We start from the raw sequence: 17,350 nt of genomic DNA, 5'->3' as shown, positions 1-17,350 counted from the left end.
TCAAGAGGCTCCTTCATGAACTGGGAGACCATGTTCACAGAGAAACTTATTTCTAGTGTAGCTATAGTAGCATATTGAAGTGCTCCTACAACTGACCTATACATATAAGAATCAGAAAGAGGATCAGAAGCACTCTTAGTGAGCTTACAACCAGTTACCATAGGGGAACAGATGGGTTTGACATCTGACATGTTGGTTCTGGCCAGTAAATCTCTAATATATTTGCTCTGAATTAGAGCAATGGAGCCATTAGATAAATGCTTTACTTCAATCCCCAAGAAGTAATCCAAGGATCCAAGATCTTTGAGAGAAAATACTGCATTTAGCTTAGAAATGAGTTGCTGTAACAGAGGAGTATCATTCCCTGTTATTATGATGTCATCATACACCAGCATGTAGATTGTGGATGAACCCTTGGAATAAACAAAAAGTGAAGAATCACACTTGCTGGATTTGAACTCAAACTTCAGTAGAGTCTCCTCAAGTTTATCAAACCAGGCCCTAGGAGCCTGTTTGAGACCATAGATGGCCTTATGAAGCTTGCACACCATGGATTTGGTGGAAGATTCAAAGCCAGGAGGTTGCTGCATATACACCTCCTCCTCAACAATGCCATTAAGAAAAGCATTGTTCACATCTAACTGTTGAAGAGACTAACCATAGGTGAAAGCCAAGGAGAGAAGAAGTCTCACTGTTATGGGCTTGATGACAGGTGAGAAAGTCTCAGTGTAATCTGTTCCATATTGCTGATGAAATCCCTTAGCTACCAATTTGACCTTGTACTTATTTACAGAGCCATCTGAATTTATTTATTTTTAATCCTGAAACCCCACCTACAACCAATAGGAACTCTATTAGGAGGCAAAGAAACAAAGGACCAAGTATCATTCTTAATCAATGCATCATATTCAGCTTTCATGGAAGCTAGCCATGTAGGATCGGCCAAGGCTTGTTTGGTAGACTTAGGTTCCATGTGAGCAAGAAGAAGAGTAGGATGAATTCCGTGTTGCACAATTCCAGACGTAGATCTGGTTTGCAATGGGTGAGTGTTTTGTGGAATAGAAGGAATGAGTGGTGGTTGCTGTATGTCAGAATTGGGAAAAGAAGACTCTGCAGGTGAATCTAAAGGTACAGCAGTATATGATTGAGACTCTGGTTGAGTGTCAACAGAAAGGAGAGGAGCAGGTTGACTTGATTGTGAGTGAGGGACGGGATTTTGAGGAAGAGAAGAAGTTGACATTTGTGAGGTGCTGGCTAGAGAAGCAACAGAGGAAAAATTATGTGATTGAGTGGGAGGTATAGACACAAGAGGGATAGTGGTGATGGGAACATGAGACTCTAAAGAGGAGTGTGAAGTAGAAGATGAAAACAGGTTAGGATAGGGAAATTTAGATTCATTAAAAACAACATCCTTAGAGATGTAAATTCTGCCATATGAGGAAAGACACTTGTACCCTTTGTGTGCAGATGAATACCCTAGAAAAACACACTCTTGAGACCTAAACTGAAACGTGTTTTGTTGTAAGGTCTTAATAGAGGAAAACGAGCACAGCCGAGCACTCTAAGAAAGTGAAAATCCTTTTGTTTGGGAACCATGAGTATGGAACTACCTTTTGTATGTCTTAGTACCTCTGGTACTTCTATCAATATATAATTACTTTTGCTGATCAAAAAAAAAAAAAAAGGTTGCTGTTTGTAAAGTTTGACAAAGGGTATTTCAAAATTAAGGAAAGGGGTGGGAAGTCTATTGATAAGATAAACACTGGTTAAGAATGCAAGATCCGAATAGGTTGCTGTCTTTGCCTTTCACATATTTGGGTATTCCAATAGGGGCTAATCCAAGACGTAGTCAACTGTGGGATCCGATCCTTAGAGTGAGAGAAAATTAGCTAGGTGGAAACAAAAACACTTATCCTTTGGGGGGCGAGTGACTCTCATAAGATCAATCCTAACATCTATTCCAATCTATTTTCTCTCTTTTTTCAGGATCCCTGCTAAAGTGGCGGCTAAGCTGACTCAAATCCAGAGGAGATTCTTATGGGGTGGAGGGCTGGACCAAAAGAAAATTGCGTGGGTTAAATGGGAAACCATTTGCCTACCAAAAGAAAAAGGAGGCTTGGGCATAAAAGATATCACAACCTTTAACAGAGCGCTGCTGGGGAAATGGAGATGGAATATGATGCAGCAAAGTTCAGACCTTTGGGCTAAAATTCTGGACTCAAAATACGGAGGGTGGCGGTCTCTAGCTGATGGTAGAAGATCAAGCAATGGATCCTTATGGTGGCAGGATTTAATGGAGGTCACACATGAATACCAGCTAAATAACATAATCCAACAAGAAACAATTTGGAAGGTGGGGTGTGGAGACAAAGCTAGATTTTGGGAGGATAAATGGACTGGTGATGGGGAGATTTTAATAATGAAGTACCCAAGGCTTTACCAAATATCCAGCCAGCAACACCAAACTGTTCAACAAATGGGGAGACATACCGACACAGCATGGGAATGGAATTTTCGATGGAGAAGGCCTCTATTTGATTGTGAAATTGTGGTAGCTACCAGATTTTTAGAAGATACAACACAGATTCATATTCATCCACATTTAGCAGATTGCTGGAAATGGAGAGCAGAACCTAATGGACAGTACACAACAAGGAGCGCATACCTTTTGATGCAAGGAGAAGCAACTGAGGAAAATAGTGATGGAGTGTTTACGGAGTTATGGAAATTACAAATCCCAGCAAAAGCAGCTATTTTTGCATGGAGATTGATTAAAGACAGATTGCCAACCAAGCTTAATTTAAGAAGAAGACAAATACAGCTAAGTGACCATCTATGCCCTTTCTGCAGGAATATGGAAGAGGATGCTTCTCATTTATTCTTCAACTACCCAAAAACACAACCCTTGTGGTGGGAATCCCTCTCTTGGATTAACACATTGGGAGTAATGCCAGTCAATCCGAGGCAGCACTTCATACAGCATCCAAACGGCGTACTTGGAAAGAAACAATTCAGCAGATGGAAAGTTTGGTGGGTTGCCTTGAATTTCACAATTTGGCAACACAGAAATCAGCTCATTTTCTCCAATGAATCATTCAATGGCAGCAAGCTGATGGAGGAAGCAGTGTTTTTAGTATGGTCCTGGTTCAGACAATTGAAGAAAGGGTTCACAGCGCATTATAATTACAGGTCTAGCAATCTACCAGCAGCTTTTTGTAACTAGGATAGATGGGCTGGTTTTGAATACTGTAGCTAGGCACTTAGCTTAGATTTTAATTGTGGACTAAACACCATATCTGTCTATTATTTGTATTCTTAGTACCCCTGGTACTCCCCTTATATATATATATATATATATATATATATATATATAAATATTACTTTTGCAGATCAAAAAAAAAAATACATCTGTTTCTTGTTGCTGAATGGTCTTGTGTTGAATCTCATTTAGGAAATTTACAGCCAGGTCTATTTCATTTTCAAACAACGTCCTTCTCCAAGTAAAATTCCACTCCCATCCATTATCCTTATGGCTTCCCATCTGTTGAATGAGTTGCTGCTGCTGTAATGAAATCAGATAAAGTCTAGGGAATTTTTCAGCCAAAGACTCCTCCCCACAGATCCGTCTATCCTCCCAAAATTTAATTTTGTCTCTGCTGCCCACCTTCCACTTCAAGTCATTCTGAATAAGCTGACCCTGTTGTGAGTGAATTAGAGCCCTTTTTAAGTCTCGCCACCATACTGATTCAGATCTCACTCTATCTACTTCATTCAAACCCCGTCATCCTCCATACTTGGATTTCACCACTCTAGCCCATAGTTCTCCTTTGTGTTGCATGAGTTGCCACCTCCATTTTCCAAGCAGTGCAATGTTAAAATTATTGATATCCTTAATGCCCAACCCACCCTTGTCGTTTGATAGGCACACTGTATCCCACCCGACCCATGCAATCTTATGTTGATCCGATCCGCCACCCCATAAGAACCTACGCTGCAGTCTCACCAACCTATCCACCACAACTTTAGGTATCCTGAAAAAAGAGAAGAAGTAAATAGGAATCGATGTTAGCACTGATTGTATTAAGGTCACTCTCCCCCCCCATGGATATGTGTCTCTGTTTCCACTTGGCTAGCTTTCTCTCGCATTGTGGATAATAGGATCCCACATGAGACCTCGCCTCGGGTTTGCCCCTATTGGTATTCCCAGATACAGAAACGGGAGAGCCGGCATTCCGCACTTCAAAAACGTGGCTGCTTGATGCTTCCATTGATGTGATTGACCAAAAGCTCCAAAAGAGTTCTTTGCATAGTTAATTTTTAGGCCTGAGGCAAGTTCAAACGTTCTAAGAATAGCTTTAATGGTCGTAACGTTCTCCATGGATGCTTCCCCGAAAAAGATCGTGTCATCAGCGTATTGGAGAATGCTGATATCCACAAGATCTTCACCTATTTTGAAGCCCTTATATAGGTTTACCTCCTTAGCTCTCCTTTTTTTTTTTTTTTTTTTTGCTCGGCACCTCCTTAGCTCTCCTAATCAACCCGTTTAGACCTTCAGCCACTACATTGAACAGAAAAGGTGCTAGCTTTCACGGTTGAGTTAGGCTCAAACCCACATTCTAATATGGTATCAAAGTCTATCCTATATCCATGAAAAAGGTCACCCACCATATTATCCACGCACCAAGCCCAAGAGTGTTGGGCGTGAAGGGGTGTATTGAAAAAAACTCAAATCCCACATCGATTAGAGATAGTATCAAGATAAAGTATATAAGTAGGAGGCAACCCTCACCCTTTTTTTTTTATCGGCAAACACCGCTAGAGAGAGAGAGAGAGAGAGAGAAACAGTGGGTGGGAGAGAGTTAGGAATAGGAAAGAGAGGAGAGCTAGAGTAAGGTTACGAGAGACAGAGGGTCCCGATCTGATCATCGAAGGGCTAGCAACAGGACAGCGTCAATCACACATGCGAGTGAACTGGAGAGACCATAAGGACGTCACTTCCTTTTACTTTACGAGGTTCCCTGAAGACGCAACAGCAAAGGAGTTATGGATCCATTTTAAACAGCAAGGAGATGTGAGGGAGGTCTTTATACCCAGGAAAAGAAACAAACAAGGAAGGAGATATGGGTTTGTGAGGTATAAGGGGGTGCGAAATGTGCAACAACTTCAACAGCATTTGGACAACATGGTTTTCAGAGGATTGAAGATGAATGTTAACGTTCCTAGATATGGGAGAGTAAAGAAAGGAGAATCACAAACAGGAGAGAGGGGGAGAGCAGAGACAAGTCAAGCACAAAAGGGAAGAACAGAAACGTACCAGAACAGGGTACCAGAAAAGAAGATGGGAACTCAGCGATGGTCATATGCGGAGGTGGTCAACAGAAATATCCCAAAGTCAGCTCCGAGGAGAACACCAGCCAATCTCGAGTGTATCGGTTCCAATGACACATCTGAGGTGAACTTGGAGACCCTGACGACGGGCAAAAGATGGCTCAAGGAGGCCTGGGTGGGTAGACTGAAAAATTTGGCAAGCTTTGACAACATAGAAGAAGACATATGGTGGGATAGCGGACAAAATATATCACCAAAGTACATTGGTGATGATATGGTCCTGCTATTGGGGCTCACAGAAGAGAACGCAGGGAAATTGGTAAATGAAGAAGATGAAGGTTGGGGTGATCTGTTCTATTCCATAGAGAAGTGGAATCCAAGCCTACGCCCTGGTTTTAGGCTAACTTGGATTCAATGCTGGGGTATACCTTTGGTCGCATGGGACACGAATTACATAAAGTAGATAATCGCGAACATAGGTGAGATGGTGGAGACGGACGAGAGTTTAGAGGATCAAAGGAGGCTCGATGTCGCGAGGATACTAGTCAAAACCCAACGTAAACCTCTTATTCAACACACGGCAAATGTTCACATTCAGGGGATGACTTTCCCGGTACACATTGTGGAGGAGAGTGGGCCGTTCGGAGTTACAAGGCAGATAAGTAGGGACTGTGACTTCAGCTCATCAGAGGAAATCCACTCTGACGAAGGCGACGACGATCTATGGTCTGAAAGCGACTTGCAGGGATGGCGGCAAAAACCTCGTATACGGAGCAACGAGGTGAAAATACGAGCAGAAGCGGAGGGAGAGACCTTCATGGCAGTAGATACGGAGGAGGCGGCGTCGGAGGGAGCGTTGATGGCCGAGGAAGACAAGTGCAGAGGACCAAGTGACGTCGCGCAATCAAAAACTCAAAGGGGAGCCTCATCCCAGACGGCGATGATGGGTGCGGCGGAGGACACGGGCGGTGGCGACGAGAGATCACCGCGCGGGAAGGAAAAACGGCGAGTCAGGCATGCGTGTCGGTCAGGAGGATCGGCGGTGGTCTTAGGGGATGAGCTTCGAAACGACGCAGCTTCTGGGACGACGAACGGCAATGACCCAAAGGACAAAGCTATTGTCCAATGGGTCGTGAAACAAGCGGACCAAGCTCTGACAGGCGTTAAATGCCTTCAGACCAGTGACAGGGAGCATTCAGAGATGCAGGAAGAAGGGAAGACAGAATTAGGGGAAGAAGAAGACCTTGGGGGGGATGTCAACTCTGACGACATTGGCAACTTGCATGAAAATGGTATGAAGGAGCAGACAAGAAACGTTGGTGGACTGGCGTACGAGGAAGAAAAGGCAGATTTTGAACTCTCCTCACCAAAGACATGTGAAAAGGAGAAGTTGGGCCTGCTGGTTTCGGGCCTGCTGGTTTCGGGCCAGACTATTAACACCCCCCCTAATTTATGCTCCACCCCCAATAAAGGCCCGATTTTAAAAGCAACACCTCTTTTAACCCCATTGCTTATGTATTCCCGTAAAAGAAAGTTGAAGAGAGCTGAAGTCCATATAAATGAGGCTGAATCGAACCAAACTGCTCTAAGCCCAGAGCATGTTCAGAATGGACCTTACCAGCAGGATAATGAAGGACATGGAACAGATAACCCCCATATACAATCAGAAGTTTCTTTAGCTCAAAATAGGCAGCAAAACCAGATTCGGGAGCAAGAATTTGGACCCTCCAGAAGGAAGCCTTATGGAGGATGATTAAAAGATTTGGGATTGCCAACAGATGCTTCTCAAAGAGATTATATGCAACCAATTGAAAGAAAATGGAAGATAGAGACGGAAAAGAGGCAGCTAGCTTGGGTGGGAAGGGAAAAGTCTCTATGATTATCATTTCTTATAATGTAAGGGGGCTGGGGAGGGGGGTTAAATGGCAAGCAATCAGAAGAATGGTAAAGGAGCATCATATTGACCTTTTATGTCTTCAAGAAACAAAAAAGGAAAGTGTTAATAAGAGTATGTGCAGGGCTCTTTGGGGAGATGTTGATTTCTGCTGGGAGGAGGTTCCATCAGTAAATTCAGCTGGTGGTATCCTTTGTATTTGGAATCAAAACTCTCTTAAGGTGGAGAGTAAATCTGTTGGAAGAGGCTTCATTCTTTTGTCAGGAAAGTGGGGCAAAGAATCCATAGCAGTGCATGTTGTGAATATCTACTCCCCTTGTAACCTGCAAGACAAGAAGGTGTTATGGGATAAAGTTTCTCAGCTGAAAAACCAGAATCCAAATGGATATTGGTGTATTATAGGGGACTTTAACAACATTAGGACAAATGGAGAAAGAGTGGGGTCTTCGCAGAGGGGGCTGGTGGATGGAAGCATAAGGGATTTTAATAGCTGGATTGAGGAGCTGGAATTAGAAGAAGCGCCATGGGTGGGAAAGAGATTTACTTGGTTCAGACCTAATGGGTCAGCGAAAAGCAAGTTGGATAGAGCCTTTGTTTCCCCAGAATGGATCTCCAAATGGCCTGGATCAATCCAAACACCGCTAGCCAGAAATTTCTCGGATCATTGTCCCATTCTATTTAGATCCAAAACCAATGATTGGGGTCCAAAACCGTTCAGATTATTGGACTGTTGGTTATCTGAAGTATCCTTTAAGAAGATGGTGCCCGAATTCTGGTCAGCCAACAATCAGAGTGGATGGGGGGGTTATGTTTTGAAAAACAAACTCAAAGCTCTCAAACAGAAGATAAAGGAGTGGAATAAAGATCATTTTGGAGACACTTTCAGCCGCTTCAAGAGGTTAGAGGAAGAATTAAACAAAATAGAAGAGGACTCAGCAGATAGACCATTGGATGATAATGAGCGGACACTTAAAAAGAATTTGCAGCAGCAGGTTTGGGAGGCAGCCCAAACTCATGAGTCGCTGTTACGGCAGAAGGCAAGATCCAGATGGATTAAGGAGGGGGACTGTAATTCGCGGTATTTTCATTTGTTGATAAACTCCAGGAGGCGATCCAATAGTTTAAATGGATTGCTGGTGGATGGGGTTTGGAAGGAGGAACCGGTTGAAGTCAAAGAGGAGGTTAGAAGATTTTTTTCTCAGAGGTTTCAGGAAACAGATTTTCATAGACCAACTCTGAACGGAATCAGGTTCAGAACCATTGATCCACAGCAGAATGCCATGCTAGTGGAGCGCTTTCAGGAAGAGGAGATAAGAAGGGCTGTGTGGAGCTGTGGTAGTGACAAAAGTCCAGGGCCAGATGGGTTCAATTTCAAATTCATTAAACAGTTTTGGGAAGTAATCAAACCAGATTTTCTTCGATTCTTTGATGAATTTTATGTTAATGGAGTCTTTCCGAGGGGTTTGAATGCATCATTCATAGCCTTAATCCCGAAGGTGCCGGACCCTCAAGGCTTGAATGAATATAGACCTATTTCTCTCATTGGTTGCACATACAAGATCCTTGCTAAGGTGTTGGCTAACAGATTGAAGAGAACTTTGCCCCTCATAATTAGTGAGCGCCAATCAGCATTCATTCAAGGTAGACACATGCTTCATAGTGTGGTGATTGCTAACGAGGTAGTTGAAGAAGCCAAAAACCTTGCATGGTTTTCAAAGTGGACTATGAGAAGGCGTATGACTCAGTGTCTTGAGATTTTCTGATTTACATGATGAGGAGAATGGGTTTTGATCCGAAGTGGATTCGGTGGATTCAGGGATGTCTTAAATCAACTTCCATCTCAGTCCTGATCAACGGAAGCCCTACGAAGGAGTTCTATCCTCAGAAAGGTCTTAGACAGGGTGACCCGTTATCACCCCTTTTGTTCAACATTGTTGCTGAAGGTTTGAGTGGCCTAATGACCAAAGCAATTGAGGGAGGATTGTACAAGGGTTTCTTAGTGGGCACAAAGAAGGTGGAGGTTAGTCTTCTTCAGTATGCAGATGACACGATATTTTTGGGAGAAGCAACCTTAGCGAATGTAAGAACTATCAAAGCAATTCTCAGAGCTTTCGAGATAGCATCGGGGTTAAAGATAAATTTCACCAAGAGTAGCTGTGGGGCCTTTGGGGTGTCTGAGCAGTGGACTTATGATGCATCCAGTTTTCTCAATTGTGGGTTGATGTCTTTCCCTTTCTCATACCTTGGAATACCTATTGGTGCTAATCCTAGAAGATGTCAGACTTGGGAACCCTTAATCTCGAAGTGTGAGAGAAAATTAGCGAGATGGAAACAGACACACTTGTCTTTCGGGGGGAGAGTGATTCTCATAAATTCCGTGCTAACATCTATTCCAATTTACTTTTTATCTTTTTTCAGGGTCCCGAGGAAGGTGGTTAGTAAGCTAACCAGGTTACAAAGGAATTTCTTGTGGGGTGGTGCAGCGGATCAAAATAAAATTTCGTGGATCAAGTGGGAAAAGGTTTGTAAGCCTAAGGAGCTAGGTGGGTTGGGAGTCAAGGATATTGTATCGTTCAATGCATCTCTATTAGGAAAGTGGAAATGGAAGATGTTTCAGAATCAGGAGGAGACTTGGTCTAGAGTCCTTGAATCGAAGTACAGAGGTTGGAGGAGTCTTGATGGAGCTTCGAGGGTCAACTCTGAATCATTATGGTGGAGGGATCTAAAGATAGTCAATCAAAGTCTAAATCAAGGCCACCAGCTGGACAGGTTGATTCTATGGAGGGTCGGAAGTGGGGATAAGTTTAAGTTTTGGGAGGATAGGTGGATAGGTGGATAGGTGGAGATAAAAGCTTGGCTGAGATTTATCCTAGATTGTACACCGTATCAGATCAACAGCATCAGTTCATTCATCAAATAGGTGCTGTGAAAGAAGGGGGGTGGGAGTGGAATTTTAAATGGAGGAGACTTTTTTTTGATAGCGAGATAGGTATGGCGGTTGCTTTCCTCCAGCAGCTGGAAGGGATCACAATCAGGCCAGAAGTAAATGATCATTGGAAGTGGGCGGCGGAACCTAGTGGCTGTTATTCAACTAAGAGCGCCTACAAGGCAATTCATCATGTCACAGTGGAAGATGGGCAGGATGGACAGTTCAAGGAGTTGTGGAAGCTTAGGGTCCCTCTGAAAGTGGCTATCTTCGCGTGGAGGTTGATTCAAGACAAATTGCCAACTAAAGTTAATCTGAAAAAGAAGCGGGTTGAGTTACAAGAGCACTTGTGTCCTTTCTGCAGATTAGGGGAAGAGACTGCAGGCCACTTATTCTTCCACTGCAGTAAAATTAATCCTTTATGGTGGGAGTCGCAGTCATGGGTAAATATGATGGGCGTTTTCCCTTATAATCCAGATCAGCATTTTATGCAGCATACTTGTGTAGTTTCTGCAGGGCTGCAGGGAAAAAGATGGCAGTGGTGGTGGTTTGCTCTCACTTACTCGATTTGGAAGCATAGGAACAGTATTATTTTCTCCAATGCGGTTTTTGATGGCCAGAAATTAATGGATGATGCAGTGTTCATGTTATGGTCATGGCTCAGATGTTTTGAAGAAAATTTCTCTTTACATTTCAATCAATGGTCCTCAAATCTCAAAGATGTTTTTTCTTAGGACAGCTATTTGAGAATAGTTTAAGGCCCCGATCTTTTTTCAGTAGTTTGGGCTATTCTAGCTGCTGTATCTTGTTTGTCCCGAACTATCTGTACATTGGGTTTTCTCCTGTATTTTCTAGTACCTCTGGTATTCATCTTTAATATAATATGCTATTTTTGCTGAGCAAAAAAACAAATATATAATATATATTAATAAATTAAGTACCAGAGGTACTAAAGTACAGCTATATAAATGTCCTTACTCTGGTTCCAATACAGACTGAATGGAGTCTGATGAGGAACCATAGCCAGGCCAAACTATGGTATTAAATGCTACTATTAATCTACGATTATGTCCTCTACTGATACACAAACCCTTCTCTAAGGTTACTAGACCACTGGTTAAAATGAGTTACAAAATCCTTCTCCAAATTTCATAGCCAGGCCAACCCTCACCCTAAGAGTTAGTTTTTGCTGTTGAGTTAGATCAAAACCTACATTCTAAGAGATATCAATGAAGACAATACAATTTGAAGGCAAATCTAAAGGCATTTTCAAAGAGAAACCCATACGAATGCAGGCATTCTGCTCCAACTAATCACCCAAGGGCATTGCAATAAACCACAAACTCCCATAACATTCCGGTCTCCTTGTTTTTATTTAAACATTTCAAACAACCCATAAGAAACTGCTCCACAGTCCATAGTATACCAGCAAAAGTAATATTCATCAAGCACACCATATGAAAACAATGAAGGAAAAAGAAAGCACAAGACAAACCACGAAGATTCTTATAGTCCTATGTAATTAATTATTTATCAATTATGTCAAAATCAATCAACATAGTTGTAGAGAGAAGATAAATAACTTGCAAGAATTGAGACCAGAAACTTATATTAAATCCAGGAATCGGCAGCTGAGTTTTTAGTAACTACCCTATAAAATAGAACAGCTGCAAGTTCCACCAATCCACATTGTGAGCTACTCAAAGCTCCTAATTTGTCATCTTTATTCCCATCACCCCTGGGTAGAAAGTTCAATAAGATTGTCATGGATAACAACATTAAAATGTTCATTAAGTTCAGTGTAAAGCACTAGAAGATCCAACATTAATACGACATCGCCATGGACGACATTAGAAACACTTACCGCAGCATTGAAGTACTAGACATGCTACCTTGATCAAGATCCTTACAAATCACATCCAAAAGCTGTTCTACCAATAAACACCTATCAGCAGCACCACTGATTAAATTCAACTGAATCCTTGCATAGAACACAAGTGAATCCTGCAACAGAAATATTAATAGAACAATTTGAAAAATTTTGAAAACAATTTATAATTTAATCTGGTATTTGCTTTAAAATGCAATTGTAAGAGACCTTGAGAACTCGATCATGTGTTGTCAGCCAACTGCGGAACACAAACTGTTGCATGGCATTATGAATCTCAAACAACTGAAAGCCCAAATTTGGACCATCATTTAATAAATATGTATTAATACACTCAACAAGTTTACGTGATATCTTCCCCTCTTCCCTGAGAAAAGTAACAAAAAGTGGCATTGCACTCTAGCAGATAGCAATAATAGAAAATAAAAATAAATGATCAATGAATCACAGTAGGAAATACCTGATGAATGAACATATTCTAACAAACCCCTTCACAATGTCTTCTCTTGCATTATCAGGGTAGTCTCCAGGAGGATACTTTAAAAGAGAATGAAGTGTCAAGATATAGCGGAAGACCTCCTCCTTGGAAGTACAATTGCTAATATTTTTTCCATTCAAGCTTGCTTCCACTTTCTCAATGTACAGAAACACCAGGTCTAGCCAAAAGAATTTGATTAGTAAGTGGGGCAGGAAGATTAAACTGGTAGTGTTGATGAGATGTGGGGATGATGCAAGCCTTAAGTTTACAAAAACTTACTGCAGTATATGCGCTTCCTCATCTGGAAACTATAATCTCTAACTGACAATAGATGCCGAAGGATAATCCCATATTCAGACTGAAAGCTTGGAACATTGCTCAGAACATCCCAAACATGATTGAAAAGTGGTTTAACTACAGATGACAATGGTAACATTTTTCCTAAAAATAAAAGAAAATACAAATAATTAAGAGAAGTAGGAAAGTTCACAACATAAAATATATAAGATTAAACCATATTTTTCTTTGTAGAATTTTAAGAAAGTAATTACAAAAATATCAAATAAAACCTCAAAAGTATACAACCACTAATTAAGTGATGAGTATTTATGTTATTTTCATGCAAGTAATAGAAAATGCATGCTGACACTAATCAATACCAAAATAAAAACTTTTTCAAAAAAAGTTTTACAAAGAGCAAATTCATGACAAAAGAATATTTACCACAAAAAGGAAATAAACACGAAATGTGGTTATTTAAACCAATATATTATACATAATAACCATCTTATGTGGTTATCTTTCCTTCAATATAAATATTTTACTTGGAATTACTGATTTGAAATTTTCCTAAAACATTATTGGCAATTCTAGAGTACAATGAGTCAATGAGTACTTTTCAGTAGTACTATACCACTGGTAATTGAAACACAATTTATTTTGATTTCACATCAACCACATTAGAACTAGCTATTTATCAGCTGAATCAACCATCCATTGTAGCATTTAACCACTTGGTAAACATATTAACTCATTATAATTTATAATTTGACATAAACTGTTAATTATGTAGTGCAAGCTGTTAACACAATGTCCATCTCTATTCTCTAGCCATTGAAGTGTCTGAAGTCTACTGAGGAATTACTACTGCTGGAGGTTGGACGATAGTTTAAAACAGAAGGATTTTCAGGGTAGCAAATCCAAAGATATAGTGTAAAGTTTCTTGCTTTAAGCACTAATATGAGCAATTACTCCTGTAACAAGAAGATAATCAAACTCTTATCAGAACAACAATAATGAATATCAAATGAATCTTAAAATGATCATCAGTATGTTCCACAATAAGTAGAGAACACAGCAAATCAGTGCTTTCCTTTGCAAGTTTACATAGCTATGAGTTTGAATAACTTGGTATTCTCTTTGCTTTTATTTTAAAATATCAGCTCAGGCCAGTATAAAATATTATTGAAAACTAGACAAGAGAAAAAAGAAAAAAATATCTTATATGGGTAGTATTATAACCTGAAGAATCAGTGTGTTATTGGCTCATTGTTTAGAAGCAAAACGATGTCTAACAGTTGTGGTCGCCATTGGAATCTAATAATCATTTATTTTTCTGTTCACAGATAGTTACCCAGCTTCTGGACACAATTAATTTTTAATTTATCTTCTTCTATTATTTGTTTATAATCAAAAGGGGAGAAAAGAACAAGCATGATACAGACTAAACTACCTCCAACTGACCTGAACACTTGGCATCCTCCGCACGTTGCACAACAATTCTAAGAGTCTTTGCATATATCATTTTTGGATTTCTCCGCTTACTTGAGGATATCTCCGCCGATGCAGATTTAATTAGTAAAGAAATAAGAAAAGGCCATGTTTCAGCTGCCCCACAAAAATTTAAAATAAACTAATTAATCATTTGTATGCACCATTACACCTTGGCTTGGATAACATTAAAAGTACTGCATTGCATCCACCAATGCTTGTAAAATTCACTTTAAAAAATCATCTTACAATGAGGAACTTCATCTGGCCTAAGCTTTGCAGTATTTGATCCAATAAATTTGCAGAAGTTATATGATCTTTCTCCTTCTAACCAAGTGTTTAACAACTTGATCCCTTCCTGTTGACATACAACAACAATATCACTAATTAGAACAGAACAAACAGTCCTCAGAGGATGTACACAAAAGAGAAAACCTCTATAATGAGTAAAGATCATCTGACACAATCATAACACAGTATGATATGATAAAAAAAATGAATGTACAATAACATCTATTTGGAAAACAGGCTAAATGTCATTCTTGATTCACTGATTTCAGCAATTAGAACTGATACATCAATTCAGTGAACTTCACAAATATTTAGCTTGCAAAGTTTCTTAATCCAGAAACTTCCAAGTTCTTTAGTAGAACATGAAAGAAAAAACCCCTATGATGAATAAAGATCACCTGACACAATCATACCAGTATGATATGATAAAATAAATGAATGTGTGATATTATCTACTATCTATTTGGCAAACAGGCTAAATGTCATTCTTAAATTCACTGATTTCAGCAATTAGGACAGAAACATCAGTTCAGTGAACCTTACAAATATGTAGCTTATAAGCATTCTTAATCCAGAATGTTGCAATTTCTTAGTAGTACAACATGAAAAAGAAAAGGTATAATGCTAATAAAACACAACAACTACTATTTAATTAGATGATCCCTCTGTACTACTCTAGTTCAAATAACTGCAACTATTCTGCATTGGCGGGACCGATTTCTTATTTCGACACGAACAAATCACGTCAATTTATCCATCGCTATATGCATAACATTAGCACGAACAACAAAGGTTTTTTATCTCCATTCAAAATCGCCGATTAACGAGCAACGAAAGGAATAGAAACAGTGAGTTTGAGAAAAGAAAACGACTTCGCGAGCTTTGGCTTTATCGGAGGAGAGTTTTTCCACGATCTCTTGCACGTCTCTGGAAGTGACTTTCGCCATGATCGCAACGCGCTCAACGGTTACACGTCGAATCGACGGAATGGAAGTAGAGCAGAGTAATGTAGGAGGAGATAGGGTTTTAGGCGTTGAGAGATGTGGCGGGAAAAGAAAACGAAGGGTTTTAGAGAGTGCGGAAAAGCTGGGTCACGCGTTTCAGTGGTGTACTGGACTATTTGTATTTGACACAAGGCGACTCGGAATGGACGATGCTTTGGCAGGATTCCTAATAGCTTGTGTTGATCCCTTACATGCTGCTCCTCTTAGTGCCCTTTGCACGTCTTGGTCGCTTTTACACTTAACACACCCTTTATTGTGAATTATTTATTTTGTTTTATTAAAAAAATATCTTAAAATATTTATTATTTTAGTTTTTAACTCTAATTATTTTTTATTTATATTTCTTATAATATTAATGATAGATAACCAAATCTATAAATAAATTAATGATAATATAAAATTAATTTTATAAAATTATTATTCTTCGTCTATTTATTATTTAGTCTCAATTTGTCTAAAATAATAACTAGACTATTTGTTGGAACGCATGGATTGGTATTTTTAAAATAATTTTAGTATTGTTTAGATAAATTTCTAGCCTTTCTTAGGAGAAAAAAATAAAATAAATATTTTATAAGTTAAAATTAACTTACTTACAAATTAATTTGTAGAATTTTTTTATATAAATCACTTTAGAATATATTTTTAACTTATATCATGGAAATTTTAGCTCATAAAAAAACTAATGTCAAATTTTCTTATTTTCTTCTCTTAGAGACATTTTAAGAGAAAATTGTCCATTTTTACCCTAAAATTGTAATTTTTCTTTCTCATGATAAATAAAAAACTTAATGAAATAATAGAAATAGTGGCATTCCAATCACAAATTACTCTATAACTAGATTGTATACCGCGTGAGGCACATGTTTGATTAAATTATACATTTCTTAATTTGTACTTAATATTATTGGTATTTAATATTATTATTATTATATATATATATATATATATATATATATATCAATAAATTTATCATTTTCTAAATATTTAGTATCATATTAAATATAATTACATCAAAATTGAGTAAAAAAAATTAATTATATTTTTAATTAAGCAGGTATTATCTTCAAACATACTTAAGCCCAATGAAAATTTCCATAATTTGCTCCTTATGTGTATAAATTAAAAAGAAAATAGTAAATATAAATTTATAATTATTTAAATTGAAATTCATTAAACTTTTGCATTATAAAATAAATTTGTTATTATTTTATAATTTATTATAAATAATTCATTATAAATAAAATTAGTAAGTATTATGAATATCTTTTAAAATTAAACATATTGAATTTTCATGGGGTTATCATCATAAAATAGAATATATCAAATATTATGATTTATTAAAGTAACTTATCATATATTTTCTTATAATCTGTATATTTCATATTTATTAATATTTAAATAAGTAAAAAGAGTAAAATATAAAATAATTAACTTAACTTTGAAATCATAAAAAATATGAGTATAGTTTTATAGCATATAATCATAATAATGGTTCTAAAAATAATCATAACAATAGTGTGAGTAAATTTTACATTTATATAATTTCTCACTCACATAAATGGGTAAAAGCTTGATCAAACTTTTATTTTTCATATTCAAGTCTGTTTTGATGAAAAGTATGATTTCAAAAAGAATCTAAAAATAATAAATATGAATATATAATACTATATAATTATTAAAATTTGACTGTTTATTTTATTGATTGTTGATATAATGTTAATATATATTATTTTTTAAATGAATTAATTATCAAAATTAAAATTTATTT

At 38.2% G+C, this 17,350-nt stretch overlaps 1 protein-coding gene across 3 annotated transcripts in view; it reads right to left on the bottom strand.

Moving 5' to 3' along the window:
- LOC100788458 (serine/threonine-protein kinase ATM) overlaps positions 1–15,790 on the bottom strand; it is a 94,679-nt gene extending 78,889 nt beyond the window's left edge. For 2 of the 3 annotated variants that reach the window (XR_414032.4, XM_006578562.4), the window contains exons 1-8: positions 15,448–15,790; positions 14,534–14,642; positions 14,258–14,401; positions 12,794–12,955; positions 12,497–12,692; positions 12,247–12,403; positions 12,013–12,152; positions 11,799–11,886 (exon numbers count right to left, since the gene is read on the bottom strand). Coding sequence is in view for 2 of the 3 variants with exons in the window: in XM_006578562.4 (XP_006578625.1) it covers positions 11,799–11,886; positions 12,013–12,152; positions 12,247–12,403; positions 12,497–12,692; positions 12,794–12,955; positions 14,258–14,401; positions 14,534–14,642; positions 15,448–15,522 (1,071 nt within the window). In the remaining variant the exon portion in view is untranslated. Of the gene's footprint in view, positions 1–11,798; positions 11,887–12,012; positions 12,153–12,246; positions 12,404–12,496; positions 12,693–12,793; positions 12,956–13,658; positions 13,768–14,257; positions 14,402–14,533; positions 14,643–15,447 lie in introns of those variants that run through there. The other variant, XM_041014918.1, reaches the window with a different exon arrangement.
- Positions 15,791–17,350: the final 1,560 nt, after the last annotated feature.

This window comes from Glycine max, chromosome 4, assembly GCF_000004515.6.
Source record: "Glycine max cultivar Williams 82 chromosome 4, Glycine_max_v4.0, whole genome shotgun sequence".
In the NCBI taxonomy this organism is placed as follows: domain Eukaryota; kingdom Viridiplantae; phylum Streptophyta; class Magnoliopsida; order Fabales; family Fabaceae; genus Glycine; species Glycine max.
The sequence above is the reverse complement of the archived record's forward strand: the minus strand, read 5'-3'. Positions and strand labels throughout refer to the sequence as shown.